The 17,802-nt window shown below is 35.8% G+C and overlaps 1 protein-coding gene across 6 annotated transcripts in view; it reads left to right on the top strand.

The window, feature by feature from the left end:
* Positions 1-13,237, top strand: part of LOC5565680 (protein bicaudal D) — a 74,387-nt gene extending 61,150 nt beyond the window's left edge. For all 6 annotated transcript variants that reach the window (XM_021844899.1, XM_021844900.1, XM_001650005.2 and 3 more), the window contains one exon: positions 9,501-13,237. In XM_021844899.1, the coding sequence (XP_021700591.1) occupies positions 9,501-9,639 (139 nt within the window). In that variant the 3' untranslated portion in view covers positions 9,640-13,237. The remainder of the gene's footprint in view (positions 1-9,500) is intronic.
* The last annotated feature ends 4,565 nt before the right edge of the window (positions 13,238-17,802 follow it).

Genomic DNA, 17,802 nt, shown 5'->3' with positions numbered 1-17,802 from the left:
CATTCATCAAAAATAGATATTTCACTCAGATAGATGTCAATGTCGTTAGCATACTTGATTTCCATGAATAACTTCATATCATCGGCATAGATACGAATATTTATATGCTTAAGAATGTAGGAAATATCATTTACATATAATATGAAAAGAAGAGGTCCTAGATGTGAGCCTTGAGGAACTCCTGATGTAACATGGATAGGATTCGATTTTTTACCATTATATCACAATATTTGTTGCCGATTTGTTAAATATGATTGTATCCAGTTTAAAGATGGTTGATCAAATCCTATTTTTTCTAACTTGAAGAGTAACATAGAGATGTCAATGCGGTCAAATGCTTTGCTGAAATCAGTATACAGAGCCTCTACATAGTTACCATTGTCCATAGCATTCAAAGTATAATTGGTGAATTCTAGTAAATTTGTAGAAGTGGAACGGCCTTTAAAAATCCATGTTGTGCATTTGTAATTCTGTTCCTTAATTGCCCAAACAATTTTCTATTAACAATGGATTCAAAGATGAATTTTCACGATTTTTCACGTAGCAATGACGTTTGGATTATTTTGAGTGTATTGATTGTTTATACTGTTCAAAGGATCATATACCATTACCTCGAATACCATTACCCCGAAAACCATCACACCGAATGTCATTACCCCGAAAACCAATACCCCGAAATCCATTACTCCGAATAGCCCGTTACCACGAATATAATTTACCCGAATGGACCATAACCCCGATTTTTCTTGGCACCAAAACTAAATCTCACTTACAGGCATGCACTTGATTTTGTAAAAATGGTTGTGTTCGCAGCAATAGATCATTTTTCGAACTGATGATAATGTTGCTATTGATTTCGTTTACACATGTTAATATTAGAGACTTCTCCTGCCTTCCTTCAAAAACGTTGTATTATTTTATAGCAATGCATAATTTTATTTTTATATTGCTGGTGGCAATGCGAGTTCAACATATTCTGGAATGGCACTAGACTATGGTTCGCAAAATCTCAGATGAAAATGATAACTGACAACTATTTAAAAAGTACATAGCTAGAGAACAGCTGATGATAAAAAAGAAAAATCACTGAGGAAAACGTTAATAATTATGATGCCCACTATCCCTTTGCAAGTGCAACTTACGAAAGAATATCTGATAATTAAAAGAAAAAAAGGACAAATCTCTTGTTGGAAACTGTAATACCGACAAGATGTAATACAAACCAGTAATGCAGGGGCTTATTTTCAAGGTTGCTCGTCTGAAGTCACTGTCAACTTTGAATTTCGCTCAAGACAATAGTGTCAGTCGATTTTTTGACAACCAACGCTCAAAGTTTAACTCAAACAGTACAATTCGAAAGAACAGCCTGTAACTCAAAGAAGGGAAAATTATTGAGTAAAATGTTCACACTTCCCTTATAAACAGAAACTCAAAAGAACAGTCGATGACTGAAAGAATAAAAAAATCACTTATATGAACGTTAGTAGTTATTACGCCCACAACTATTTTAACACTACCAGGAAAACCGCGCTTGTCGTACGTACACAGTTCGTGGAAGATAGATTTTTACGCTCGAATTCGCGAGCGTCCATGAAAAGTTTCTTGAAGTACATCACTTAATTTCGGGGAAGTATCGCATTCGGGGAAATGGTTTCCGGGGTAATTTGCCATTCGGGGTAATGTGTCATTCGGGGGAACGTTGCATTCGGGATACTGGTTTTCAGGGTAATGGTATTCGGGGAAGTGTTATAGGACCGTTCAAAGAACACATATGCGCAACATAATTTTTTCGCGAATATTTAAGATATGTAATCATATTTACGAGTAAAAGAAGCCTAAATCCGGTGAAAATGAATAGGTGCGTATTGTCCCGTTGGGGCGTATTACACCGAGGTACCCTACATATCACTGGATTGTTGACTAGCTAGTAGTTCATGAAGCACCAATGCACTATGTTTAATTTTGTCGATTTCATGCGCTTTTTGAATAGCACACAAACCGTTGATTTTAGCGATATAGTTTGTTCGGAGAAGTTTCTAGGTATAGGGTGCCGGTACCAATGGTTGTAATGTACCAGTAGATTGGACTATGGAATAAAACGTACATTTTTCGATAAAAACGACATGTGCTATTTTTGGTGGATAGATCGCCTCTAGTTTAGTCGATTTGTCAAATTTCAGTTTTTTTTCTTATCAAAAAGTCATATAAATAATTGAGTTTACGTAAAAAATTGGCTCCCTTGTACCAATAGTTGCCGTCGTGTTCCAGTAGTGGATCAACGGTTGGAAGCAGTTTTTAAAATGGATGTATAAAAATGAAGAAAAGCCCTACACGCAAAAAAATTGTGCGGTAAAAACTACCATTTTAGGGGGTTAACTTAAGCGCTCGCACCGGCAATTTTCAGCAGACCAGAAATGCGCTTGATTTTACCATGTTTGTAGTCGAAACCAGATTGTTGTAAATTATTTCTGTCAAATGTACCACTAATGTGGTGGGATGTACCGTAAACATAGTAAATTGGTCTGAAATTGCATGGTAGTTTCAAGAATGGGCGTAGTCAGCTAAAATAGTAGTTTTTACCATAGAATTTTTCCCCGTGTAGAGATGATCTTTATGCTTCATTCGAAAGATATTAATTGCTGTTCCGAGGGAAAAATGTTAAACCTATGTAAAAAAATACCATTTTAAGTAGATGAAATATCCGAATTTAGTACAATACCATTTAATTCCACTAGAGTTTGTATCCTTTGACAGATACGTGTATTTCGACCTCAACTGTAAGGCCGTCTTCAGTGTCGTGTACTAGACACCAACCAGCATGGACGAGCAAAATGAAGGGTCCATCTCGTCTGTTACCCTTTCGATAATGTTGGCGGTAACCAACTGTTGCAACCTTTCTTTGACCCGTGGTTTCACAGCTATCGGTATATTGAAAAATATATTCCAGCATGGAGGCTTGGTCGTATCATACCGAATGACTACCGGCGGTATGTTAAATTTGGGAAATGCGACACTAGAACCTTTATTATTCCGTCATCTCTGATGTTGAAATGACGTTGCCCTGCGCTGGGAGTGCTGAGACCTGTCGAATCGAATAATCTTAGTTAAATTAACACCTATGGAGTCATTTTCTTTTTTTGAAATATTGTATGAAATAATATTTATCATTCTTTTCACTGTTCTTTATTGAAATTCGGTTCATCTCACAAAAATTCATTGTCGTTGGTGAGAAGTGATAATTATTTTCTCTTCTTCTTCTTTCTGGCGTTACGTCCCCACTGGGACAGAGCCTGCTTCTCAGCTCAGTGTTCTTATGAGCACTTCCACAGTAATTAACTGAGAGCTTACTATGCCAATGACCATTTTTGCATGCATATATCGTGTTGCAGGTACGATGATACTTTATGCCCTGGGAAGTCGAGAACATTTCCAACCCGAAAAGATCCTCGACCGGTGGGATACGAACCCACGACCCTCAGCTTGATCTTGCTGAATAACTGCGCGTTTACCGCTACGGCTATCTGGGCCCCCCATTATTTCAAATTATCATTCGTGATGATTAACCCTCTAACACCCAAATTTTTGTTTTCGATCTAAATATTATTTTTCGTTATCTAAAATCATTCTAAACACGGTTTGGGCAATGATTTATTTTTCTTCGGAAATTTATGAATTTTGGTTTTTGATTTTTATTATTTTTATTTTTGAACATCCCTATCCTCTTAAATTTTTTCTTGAAGCCTCTTCTGGATACTTATTTTTGACAATAATAAAAAATTGAGTTTTTACTATACTTTTGAAAATATGATATTTTTAATTTTTTTCTGGAACATTTTTTATTTTCCGTGTAACTAACGGAAAAACAGATTTGAAATCATTTCAATACCCTCAGGCTCTTCTTCTGTGATAGGTTGATCGTAAAAAAATATAAAATGTACGATTTTTTATAATACACGTTAAATGAATCCCAGGCATTTGTAGGTTATATAAGAATACAATTTCTCAAACAATTTTTAATAATACAAATAAGTTTCAAAAATCATAAAAAAAAACTTTTCTTATATGCGTGTTATGAGTTAAGGTTTAAGCCAAAAATAAAATCATTTTAATTTCCGAGCTATGAAAAAATACACAAAATTCCAAAGTGTACCCCGTCTAAAGGCGGGGTTGGGTATTAGAGGGTTAAGGCATATCACTTACATAAATCCTGAAGGATCTGGATTTCCGATTTAGTCTCCTCCTTAGCACTTACTGCGGAAATCTCCGATAGTGCCCTATCTCGAACGCGATCACTTGGTTGCTGCATCGATCTTCCTCGAACGAAGGTTCGGCACGCCCGTTGTAGGTGTCCCTTCACGCCACAGTTCCGGCAGACTTTATCCACGGCAAAACAGTTGACGGATTTGTGGAACAGACTATTGCATCTAAAGCAACGCTCCGGAATTAAACTGTTCGATCCTCTCCAATTCACCTGGTTTCTTGCCCGCATTGCTCCGCCTCGTGAGTTTTGTGGGGTGCTGAATCTACCCCGACCAAAATCATCTTGTCTTCCACCGAACCGCTGACGATTATCTCTATCTACTACCCGTGCTATTGATGTCGGAATTCGACCTCCATGCCTCTTGATAAAGTATTCTTCATTTAGTCGAATAGGGTCCTAAAGCCCTGTCTCAATTTTATTACCAAACGCTTAAGTTTAGGGCAGAAACACATGTTTACTCAATTTTTAAATGATTTTCATTGGTTTAAGTACAAAAAAAAAATAATTATGATTTTTGAGATTTTGTCACACCCCTTGGTTTAAACTCGAATTTTGGGTATATTTTGTTTTCCGTGTCCCTTCCGAAATGTCAGATAGGAACAACCCCAGTGTTAAACTATATGCCCTGTGGCATTTTTGTCGAAAAAGTGAATGTCTAACAAGATCACAAGTGTCAAGGTTGATATTTGGAACCATTTTTAAAATTGAAGTTAAAAAATGATATAGCCGTTATTTGAGCGGGAAAACTTGCTAAAGTAGTTGCAAGAACATGCTCTTTCGTATTATTGAATAAAAACGAGAATTCATTAAACATTTTAGGACCCAATTGCTTCGATTTCCCGAACCTCGTCGACTAGGTCGGTAAACGTGTCCTTTCGACTCAACAGTTTAAGGGCCGCGGTGCGTACATCTCTATTCTGTGCATGCTCTGCCACTGTTCCTACAACTTCTTCAAATTCCTTGTCAGGAGCGAATTCGCATAATCTGGCTGTAGCACCCACACGCAGAACGAATGATAGATCGTTTTCTTCCAATTTCTGTTCCATCAACGCCAATTTCCTTCTTTGCAACAAGACATCGGATCCTGATGCAAAGTATGCTTGCAATTCAGATTCCTTCTGGAATACTTTCAAGAACTCCACCAGGAATGCCACCAGCAATTTTTCAATAGGAGCTCAGAGGAATTTCTTCTCAATTTTATACTAAAAATATAAGAGCATTCCTACGCAATTTTCACAGAGATTACTCTGAAGAAAAAATCACAGTATTTCTTCCAGATCACTGATTCTTTCACAGATTTCTTCATTTTCAACTTCTAGGATTCTTCCCGCATGCCCTACAGAAGTTATTCCCCAAAGGTTTATTATAGAGTTTTCGAAAAAAATCGACATTTTTACAAGAAACCCTACACTAATTCCTACGCATTTTTCATTTAATCCAGGCATTTTTATAAAGATTCTCCCAAAAATTCATCCATAATTACTCTCCGGAATTTCTCAAAACCTACTTAAGCTATTATTGTATAAAATCTTTTCCAAGAATTGCTCGATGAATTGCATATGGGATTCCTCATTAGATTCCTCTAGAAATTTCTCCAGCTTTTCTTCAAAATATTATTACTGCGGTTCAAACACTTCACTGATATTTTTTCAAATACAATTTCCAGACCTGCATAGATTCTTTAAAATTTCATTCAAGGTTCCACACTAGTTAATACTACAGCAATTATTACAGTCATTGCTCCGACCATTGATGGATTAATATGCTTTTATTATCATAGCAATTTATCAAGAAATATATTCATCAAGAATTCGAGAGATCTTTCAGTTATCCTTGTAGGTATTCATCATTATAACTCACACAAGTTTCATCAGAAATTAAACTAGGATTTTTTCTAGAAATTCCTCGTGGATTTTTCAAAATTTTTCACAAAAAATATGGATTTTTTTTTTAAGTTTGAGTTTTTTTTCGTTCGTGGTTTTTCTTTAAAAAATAAATACATGAAGGTATATAATTTACGGAAAATGAAAAGTTACTTGTCGTAATTTTACGAGGAAGTCTTAGAATGTGAATACCTTACATTAAACTTACTGATGGAAAATTTTTTCCTTAGTCGGCGTTTAAAGGACGCGGTTTAAGCAGTATTCCAATCAAATTCGATTTTCTGTCATCATATTTTATTTGAAATATCGATTAATGCGTAAAAATATTGACCTTATTAGGTAGAAGAGCTGGAGTTTAAATGGAAATGTGGATTAACAAAAATTTTAATTTTACAGATGTTCCAAATTCTTATTAAAATGTACAATATAAAATACTTTGGTAATATAAAAGACACAAAATTTTGAAAATCTACTAAAAAAGGATTATTTACGTAAATATAAACTACCCTGTTTGAAAAAATTCTAAGCGGTATCTTGTAAATTTGGAAGCACAATAAAAATGTCCAAATATGGTACTCAACTAGACCTACTACCTGTAGAAGATCATATGGAATATTCCCTATCATGATATTGATATTGATCGTAAAACAGTATACTAGAATTGAAATAAAATTGATTACGGCTTACTTCTCAAGTCACTTTTAATCACTTTTTCGAAAATAGAAAGTCACTTTTTAGTCACTTATTTCTCAAATTTGGTTACTAAAATAACTTTTTTTGGTACCAATTCTTGCTACCAGCCCTGTGCATACTACAGCTATGTGAAGAAGAGGCTTAAATATTATCTTGCCGATCAAAGCAGCCGTTGTACTTGTTACACGACAAAAGTTGTCAAACTAGGTCGATGTTAGGATCCGTCTACCTACAAGTGCTCCAATATGTTGAACCAACTAACTGTCGCAGAAATTATTACTGAAAACCCTATTCGAGAGCGACCAAATGTATCCAAAAGCAAAAGCAACCTTTCATCCATCACAAACAGGTCAATTAGTCACAATCGAAGCCTAATACCGCGGCCGAAAAGCGCAAACAATTGCAGTGATGTCTCTGTTACCTCCGAAAGACGTCCATGGACAAACAGCGTTCTGATAGAGCGTAAACCGACAGCGAGCGCCCTGGGAAAGTTCGAGGTAAAACCAAATCTAAGTCACAGATTAGGGCACATCCCGGCATATATCAGAAAGCAGAAATCGGCAACTTCCATTGAAAAGTTGAAGACTAATCATGGGAAACATAAGATAGGTTGCGAGGACAGAATTTCTTTTTCAAAAATGGATTTGCAGCAATTTGGCGATGGACTAAAGAACTGTAGAGAAAATTCAAAATTAATCGAATCGCAAAATCAGTATCATAAGAAAACAAATTTGCACTCCAAATGCAAAAGAAATTGCAACGAAACATCAACTTTGCAAGAAACACATCTAAAGGTAAAAGGTGTTTCAAATAATAGCTATTGTCTTATAAGAGACCGGAAAAAGGCCAACACAAAACTTAATTTATACCATAAGTTAGGACACATCCCGTTATACATCAGGAAACAAAAATCAGCCATTTCTATCAAAAATCCGACGGATGATGAAGAAAATTCAAGTAAACATCTTGGACACGTTACTTCTTCTGTGAGTATGTCTATTGAAACCGACCATTTAAACCAGCAAGCTGAAAATAGGGAAAAAAGCGCTTATGAAACAGTTTGTACCCGAAACACGGTATTTCAACAACTAGAAGAAGAACTGCAAGCTTTAAGAGAAAAGTACAGAATTCTCGAAGCGCAAAAGCAGTGTCTTAGCGATGATTCCTATTCATGGCGGGAGCTTATCGAGGGGGAGAGATTACGAAACAAACAACTTGAAGATCGTATTCGAGAAATATCCGAGGAGTTATTCCGACAGCGCAGCGAACTCCCTTGTGAAGAACAATCCAACGAGCCGAATCCTAGTCGGAAAGAACTTGAAAAGCAGATCGAATCGCTGTTGGCGGAAAACAAATGTTTGAAAGAACAGATTGATGTGCTGCTTGTGGAAATTGAAAGTTTAAGAAAGGAAATTGATAAAGTAAGCAGTCGGCTTAGCAACGTTTCTGCGGAACAAATGGAATACAGTGAACAAAGTGAGAACAAGAAGAAATCTTCAATTGAAAAATTAGAAAAATATATTGAAAAGTACCAGGCTTCTCGTTTGAAACTGAAAGGAATTATCCAAGATCTAATCACCGAAAATAATCGCTTGCGAGCAATGATAGGAAGTCATTCCACCGAGGAAGGGCTCATCGGCGAAAAGGTAAACGTGAAGGATGGACAACATATTGGACACAGTGGTGAGGGCGAGATCATCAACAGGACAGATTACTTTGACGATCTTAGGAATCAGAAACGGAAACCGCACAAGGTCATCGAAGTAAAGAAGTACATGGCTTAGAGTTGTGATGTTAGTTTGTTCGCTGATAGTAGTAATTCATTTCTGATTAAAGTTTCAAAATTGTTGTGCAGTACAGCCGTTGCGTTTTGATTTCAATACTATTTTATTTTAGGTTCTGGTAAATCGGTAATCAAACCCCTGAGAATGTAACTCAGGGAATGTTAGGATGCCGCACCACCGACTACCCACTAAAACCAGCCCATGCGCTGTGCGTGAGCAATTTTCGCTGAATTGCTCAAGTGGTGTACAGAATGCACAGACATTACCCTTGGCCTCAGATATTTTTTTTTCTCCGGAACCTCCTTACAGTATTTCTTTGTGAAGGGACCAGTGCATATAGCCCTTAAAACAGATTGCAGAAGTAGCCTAAGCAAACTGTTTCTCCTAGCCGAATAAAACAATGTTACAGGGGACCAGCCTCGGCAGGGATAATCCTTTGCAGTTGTAGACGTTTCAATTCTAGCATAATGTGAGTGACAGTCGTAGTTACTGTATTGTTGCACACGGCATCCGCACACATTTTCTAGATTATATTGTCGAGGGACGTGTCCCCTTCGCATGTAGCGAGCATGCGATCTCTCAATTGACGTAGACATTTCCTCAGCTGCATTGACCTTCAGCACAATTCAAGTGTTCATCGAAGTGCTGCTTCCACTACCACCGTTAACCCCGTATATCTCGGCATGCGACCCGTAGCCGTACCGGATAGGATATTATATATTATGATTGCATAATTTCAACAGGTGTTCTTCACCCAAATCTGAACTGTCAAGAATTGCCAACCTAAGTTCATCTTCAAAGCCATGTGCTTCGTTTGTTTGGTTATTTCGTAAATTATAAATCTCACTAATTTCAACCATCTTGTCGGTGTCTTTGCAGTGAAATGCGCCACGTCCGGCGACCAGCGATGCCAGCTCGAGGCGGTGGCAAGTCCGCTTTCTCTCGTGGAGTTCCCGCCCGCAGTAGCAACCAGAACCCGAACAACAGCAGCAACAATCCGAACCAGGCATTCTTCTAACATAAGGTTAGCGTACAGCGTAAGATCTTAGCCTTTCTTTACACTCTGTTGAAGATGTAAAGAGCCCGAAGCCGATGAACGTCGTCCAACATTTTTGAGTTTCATCACTAAGGGACGTTCCTTCGTTGGGTTCCCTTTTCCTCTTGTGTGGAAATTGGGAATAAGCGAATCCTTCCATCCAATCAAAATAGGTTTTCCCCCTAGTTTACCTACAATCGTAAGCCGTAAATTGTTTACCAGTGCATCTGCATCCACATCACTGTCCGTTAGGAAGTAGTGGATGGGCTCTGCGTCTCACCTGCTCTTTTTGTACTATACACCGGAGGTTGAATGAACTAAATTGTAAGCCAGTACTAAATGTGCGACGAATGTGTGAAGAAGCATATATTTTTAATAATATTATAAGACAACAGACGCGCGTTCCGAGGAACGGATCGGGATATAACCCGGTTGAGAAATATGCATACATACGAAGTAAGACGAATGTGTGAAAGTATATCGTTAATTTATTTTGATAAGATTATAATATATTACTACACAACAACAGTGGCTAACAAAACCAATATTCAAACAGTTTATTATTGCTATATGTTTAGGGATCAAAAAGGGGAAGATTGAATACTGTCTTGTCTACACATGCTGTACGCGAAACATAGAACAAAAAATGGAATTTTTAAATTTTCTTGTGGGCTACCTCGTTGAAATTTGCGAGGTAGATTTAGTCATCGAGGAGGTATATTTACTTACAAGAAAATGAGTAACAAATTATTATTGTCAAACAATAACGTTATCGATGAGATTGAAAAGTTGTAGATATTTATTTTGGTTCTCATTTTGCGATTGACAGTGCAATAACTTTTTTTTTAATTATGTTTTTGGTTCGTTTCATTTCATTACGTTTGATGGTAAAATTATCGATTGATTAGACTTCAACACTATATGCAGAAAAGAGTGATAACTTTCTCAGATCCTATTTTCAAATTGGACCAAATCTATTTTAGGGAACTATTTAGAACAAAAGCATGGTATCGCTTACTATAACTAACATAAATCGTATTTGCTCCGTTTGTTATTTTTGAAAAATATTCATATCTTAATTGTGATTTTACAAAAAGAAGGAACACCGCGTTGCTCACAGTTTTTGTCTAGAATTAGTTTTTATCGCGGTGTTCCGGAGCAATCCGTTTTGTATCTCCCAAGCGATTGTACATTTGATAGCTTTTTAACGCATCCTGGCAGTTGCTAAAGGTAGCTCATATGTGTAAAACTTAATCAATCTAGCATTAGAGCCTAGGTTCGAACTTTAGTGCTGTAGAGTCTAATCCAATAGCTTATTGAAGGAAGTGTCAGTAAAACAGCAGCAAGAATTCAACATGGACTCTTCCTTGGAATCAAAATGCGTGCTTTTTAGGAAAATGATTTGCAAGCTTGTTCTTAGAAGACATTAGAGAAAGGTGCCATCAACTCTCTAATCGCATAATTTTACCAACTTGTTTTGGTTCGAATCACAGGACGAAACATTTTCTAGAGTATGACCTTATCGTTGCATATTTTATTGTATTCTATGAACAGGTCATCCGTCTTGAAGTATATTTGACGTGGATGTTCAATCCTACGAAATCGGAGCTGCAACAGATTAAAACAATATTTTAGGTCATGCAAACATTGACACAAATCGAATGATTAGGTCTTTCTAGAATTTGGTCCTGTACTACCTTTTATTATTTCCGGTTTTAATCAAACTGCCGAAACAAATCTTGAAACTAGGATCGTACCAAATGAAAAATATCACAAAAACTTACACTGTGACAAAGCGATAAGCAAACATCACGATTCTGTCCTCACGTTTTAGAAAAAAAGAACAAGTTTTTCTATCAAATGAAGAGCGTCCAAAACTAATTGTCAAAAGTTTAATAAATTCCAATTAGAAGAGTTAGAATAACAAAGCAAAACAAAAAACGAACAAATTTATTTGTGAACACAATAAGAGAAGCAAAGGAAGAACGAAGAAAATCACCGAGCCATTTATTTATTTAAACAATTAAGAGAAATCTGAATTTAAATCTAACTGTGTGCGTTGAAAAACCAAGTGAACAATCTCACGGTCCCATGAGAAGAAAAAAAATGTCCACCTTGACTGAGTCGATTCGCATGGGATACTAAGCGTAAGATGCCACACTAATAATGAATAAATTAATCACCGTCCCTTTTTACGAGATCGAAGTAAAAGTAAAAGCAAACAATTCGTGTGTACGTGTATGTAAGCAGTTAGTAGGAAAATCAATAATCTCATTTAACTGATTGTTTGATAAAGGTAACTGTTGATCGTTAAACATATTAAGATATCGTGTGAATCATCCACCAAAGTTTTCAGTTTGTTAATTGTTTAGCTTTTTTAGAAGATGCACTCTCTGGCAAAATACCGCGTTGGCTAGATGCATAGTGCTTCAGTTTCGTTTTTGCTTGATGATCCGTTTTTATTACCATCAACCAATGGCTTTTTCAAATGGCTTGTTATTGAGTATCGGTGAAAAAAATCATGTTCAAACGAATTGTAATGAAGAATCGAGAAAAGCAATGTTTTCTTTCCAAGGAACACGTCGTTGCTTACAGGCAGACATAGTTGATATGATCCGAACAACAAAGAAGTAAACTTATTCCATCTTACACAAATGAAACGAAAAAAGTAAAAGTTACTGTCCAAAATAGAAAGATTAACCACATACTAGAGATTTTAGTAGCCATAGCCAAACAGATATGTAGTTAATAAGTTCAGTCCAGAAGAGTATCTGTAGCGAGGCCATTGATCACTGATTCATTTGTCGCGCCAGAATAGAACATACCCTAGCACTTTGGGAACTAATCTAAACAGCAGAGTTTACTGAAATTCGTTCTGTAGATAGTAATTAAACCATACCGCAAACGTATCCATACAGTGATTGCAGCTCGATAACTAAAACAACTAGGCATTGATATTTGATTTTTGAATCAATTTGTTGATAACTACTTCATTAGTACCAGTTCGATCGTTGTCAGATTAAAGAGTAGAAATACCTATTAGTAGACGTTTACATGTTTTCCATACGCAACCTAACAGTCCTGATAGACCAGGTTCTAAAATACAGATACATACAAAATAGGTTTTAACCTCCCTAAAGAACAAAATTGGAAAGAGAGCATCATGCAAAAGATATTCTAAACAAACTGATCCTCAAGCACGAATTGTTTTAAGTATCTTTTTGAGTTTCTACTTTGAGTGCAGAGCAGTAAAAATAGGATTTCCGTCACATCACAGATTGTGTGTTTCGATGAGCTTGATAGCTAGAGCAATAATCGTTTGTAACCGATTAATTTATAGAAATGCAAACGAAAGTCATTATTATGTGTTAGATTCTCTCCCCTTGAAACCCAACAGAGCAAAGATACGAGGTTTGATAATTAACAACGCACTAAGAAAGTCCCCAGCCATTACTGTGTTTGCAGCTAGAGGCAGGATAGTAATTATCATTTGCTAACTTATATTAATTTATTGTATCTCATTGAAAATGACCGTCAAATATAAGGAAACAGTCTATATTGCAAAAGTCTTACACTGAAACAAGACCTTAAATAACTCTGTTATTTGGATAGAAATGAAAGAACTTCGAAAGTACGACAACGTGTTAATCCTCTCTTTCCCATGATAGCACAGGTGATCCACTGATTTTCGACGAACGCTCATCAAACATCGAAATACCGTAAAGTGCCCTAATTCAGCGCAGTGCATAATTCCGCGCATTTCATACAAAATTATTTATATATGGAAATACACATTAATATTTCAGCAACTTTCAATGCTATTCGAGGCTACTTTGATTAAGAATAAGTTTGAATCACAAATAAAAGCTAATAAGGCATTTTTTCGCGGCATAAAAAAATAATCAGTGAAGGCCCGTCGGAGTAGACGTTATTTTTCTAATTTTCTTAGCGTCCGCGCTAAGACTGTAGGACAACAACAAACGCGATTTCTTTATTAAAAATGTTTTATTTTTTATGCAATATTCCATGGAACTACTTGCTACAGATATGTTTCATGGTGCTTCTATGAAATCTTATCAAATATTAGCATAATTATTGAGTTTTATTCAAAAAAGTATTGCGCGGAATTAGGCCACGTATTTTTTCATAATGCCCTAATTCCGCGCACTGTTCTTCGCATAACAACAGACAAGTAAAACATGCTATATCCGTCTTCAAATCTGTCTATTTCTCTGAAAAGTAACTTTATGCATACATAGGTTTCATGTACAAGCGGAATATCGGGAAAGCCCACTTAGGCAGCGTCCATAAATGACGTAGCATCTTTTGATCAATTTTTGACACCCCTTCCCCTTTCGTAGCTTATTTTCCCATACTTAATACATGGTACGTAGCAAAATCGTAGACTCCCCCCTCCCCCCTAAAATGCAACGTCATTTATGGACGGTCCCTTGCAGGGAAAAATACCACGTGTTTTATGCACAGCCCCAACAAAATAGTCTATACACACTTAGATTTTTTTCACGAGCTCGGCTGTGCGGATCTCGGTTGAAATTAGCCGAGATTCGGCATTCTGAATGAAGTGTGTACATCTGTGCGCACAAAATTTACTTAGCATAATGAACCACACATAACATTGGCAATGTATACTTGTTTATGATTCTTATTTATATTATACAATCCATATAGAATTATTGTAAAAACAACATATCGTTCACATGTTTAACAGGTCGTAATTTGTAAAGACCCCAAAAATTACGACACACTCTCGGGAAATGATTCACGGAAACTTTACGATCTCTACATAATTTACGAAGCTCCATACAAAAAGTATGATAATACGGGGGAGAGGGATTGAAAATGGCCATATTTGTGTGACGTAATTTATGGATGACCCTTAGGTTCTTCTGAGGTTTCTTTTTGCTTAAAAAAATAAGTTTCAGTTACCCGTGGCATTAGTGGATACCATTAATTGATTTGCTTAAAACCCTTTGATTCCAAGCAATAATGCGAACTGGTCCTTGTATTGTATGAACAGTGCAGTTTGCTACAAAGAAAAGCCATGCTGAAGGTGTCTGGGTTCGATTCCCGGTCGGTCCAGGATCTTTTCGTAGTGGAAATTTCCTTGACTTCCCTGGGCATGAGGTATCATCGTGCCTGCCACACGATATATACGAATGCAAAAATGGCAACTTTGACAAAGAAAGCTTCAGTTAATAACTGTGGAAGTGCTCATAAGAACACTAAGATGAGAAGCAGGCTCTGTCCCAGTGAGGACGTTAATGCCAAGAAGAAGAAGATTGTTTTTTTTTTCAAGACGACGGAAATCGTGTGTATCTAGTGTATTGATCTAAAAATTTCAATTATTACGACTTTTCTTAAGATGGCCAAATTACCCCACTTTCCCCTAGACGAAATTCACACTACCAATGCCACGTTTTTGGTTATCTTTATTTCATGTGATAGACAAAAAGTTAATAAAAAAACTGAACGTAGACTAAAAAGTTACCCATCAAGCTTTTTTGTTGATGCAATACTAATTTTTAATTAACAATTTGAATCGTTTTATTCCTCAACTGCGCTGAATTACGGCACTTTTCGGTAATTGACCTAAGGGTTACACCATTAAAATGACTAACTATTGAAAAATATTTTTTATAGTGGTTTTTAATAATTAACAGTCAACATTCCCTAACCCGATATTGAAGGGACCATCGACAGTGTTGTAAGCAATCAAAGTAGTCGACACGTTTTCGCAACACGAGCAATCAAACGAATGCGGGCAAGAAAAATGTCAATTGAATGCCTCTGAACACGATAGCTTTGTTAGGAAACTTTACGGTTTCGTTTGTTTATGTCGTTTTTCGTAATAGGGGCTACTTTCACTGTATGTGTGTTAAATTCGACATAACAAGCAAGATCAAACTATTCATGTTGTCTATCATCCGATATGCCTGAATTCTAGGCAAAACTTATGATTTAAGCAAAAATCATCCTGCCAGTCGACATTCAATTGACAGTTTTTTGTGTTTCTCGATGTTCATTCTACCGCTCGTGCTGTGAGTGAGTAAAATGACTGCTGACCATGGCAACGCAATTTTGCTGTCACGAACTGTCCCTGTTAGTCCGGATGATAAACAATGGACAAATATGATAAAAGCGCGTAATTGATCAATATGTTTTCATCGAAGGTGATATAAATCAAATGGGAATCGATCAATTCTTATTGAAAAGTAATCTCAAGAGAGCACCTTTTATTCTGAATGCATGTAAAGTATTAAGGCGCAAGAGAAAATGGCACAAAAGTCAGAACTGAAAAAAGCAGTTTTCTCCTTCTAAAACAACAAATTGATGAAAATAAAAACACGCAGCCTTTTTATTTGACAAATAAAATAGCTGAGTGTTTTTATTTTCTTCGATTTGTCTATTTAAAAATAGAAAACTGCTTTTTCAGTTTTGACTTTTGCGCCATTTTTACATGTTAAGGCCCATTTTAAAAAAAATGAAAAATCAATGCATACAAAACTATGGCTTTTTTTTAATGTATGTTCAGAATGACCACACATGGTACACAACAAAAGAAAACTAGCGATTTCATCAGGTCTGCCTTGATTGTCTTTGGCAATTTGGAGTTATCTTGCAGTTTGAAAAACACTTTGTTTTATATTTCGTGTGTATTATCTGTGCCTCCCTCCCAAGCACTGACCATCGAGTTAGGGTGGTATCGACATACAGAACAAATATTTTTCAAATATTTTCATTTTCGTTATTTTTACAAAATTTATTAAAAATAGTTATTTTCACGTTAAGAATAGTAGAATTTTGTCACATCCACTTTCTTTACACATTTTGAAAAGTCAACAAAAATTTGAAATTTTTTCATCATGAAACAAGTTGCGACCCTTGATTTTACTATAAGCATACCGTCGGACGGGGCTACTTTTGATTCCGGGGGCTACTTTGGACACTCACCTTTGGTATTTATTTGCAGCGTAAATATTAATCTGAGCAATTTTGTATGTTCAGCACTTTTATTAATCAATATATGCTCTACCATTAGGCATTATTTGTTTTTGGAACAATATCAACAATAACAAGATAAACAAGAAAATACTTCAAAAAAGTCAGAATGAATATTCTCAAGGTATAAAACATTGGCTATGCGAACATTGTTGGAATTTTTCCCATGTCGTGGAAAGTTATTGGGAGCATCACAAAACTATCAAATGGCCAAGTTTCATAACAATTTTGTGGTTTGTTTTGCTTAAAATTGTTGTTTTATTAAAATAAGTGATCAAATGTCTTATTTTTAAGACTTTTATTTTATTATAATGTTTTGGTTTGTATATTTTACAACATAAAAAAATTGAAATAAATATTTGGGATAGTGAATAGACATGAAACACACATGTATCAATACGTATCAATGACAAGTTCACAAAATCTTCTCTAAAAAATATTGTCTGTCATATATTACATGAATTTGCAGTACAAAACAATTGCATCCTTCAATTCCTAAAATAAACTACTCTTAAGCCGGCTCTAAACTGCTAAGAAGCTAAAACCATATTACAAAAGCAAACTTTTACTTCTTTACGACCTTGCAAAACTTTACTTCATGGATTGCGTTGTCGATGAAAATTACTTTTTAGTTACAAGTATTAATGTGATCCTTTTATATATCGGTCATATAACAGTAAGAATAGAAAAGACAGTTTTTGTACATAGCTCATTTATCATAGCAGTACCTTGTAGTTACATCGTTTGTTTATGTCAACTTAAAAATCAAGCATTCGTAACTGATAGTTCCATTTAAGAGAAGATTGAAAGTTTAAGTTTCATACCGCAAACTAAAAATAGTGAATAGCATGTTTCGCAGAAATTTTTTATATATGAGTAATTGTTTCGAGCTTTGTAATTTTTTTAATTATGTGTATCAATGAAAAACGTTCAATAACATCACAATGGACCATAATCTACAGAATCAGTTTGAAATTTATAAGAAAAAATCATTTCATTATCAAATTGTGAAAATGTCCAAAGTAGCCCCTTTTTTGTCTTGAAGGACACACTTTTTTAGCTATTCAAGCATTTTTGTTATTTCTAGATGGATTTGCCTCATATTTTGCATATTTGTTACGTACA

This window comes from Aedes aegypti, chromosome 2 (genome assembly GCF_002204515.2).
Source record: "Aedes aegypti strain LVP_AGWG chromosome 2, AaegL5.0 Primary Assembly, whole genome shotgun sequence".
In the NCBI taxonomy this organism is placed as follows: Eukaryota; Metazoa; Arthropoda; class Insecta; order Diptera; family Culicidae; genus Aedes; species Aedes aegypti.
Note: the sequence above shows the minus strand (reverse complement) of the source record. Positions and strands in the feature narration are given on the sequence as shown.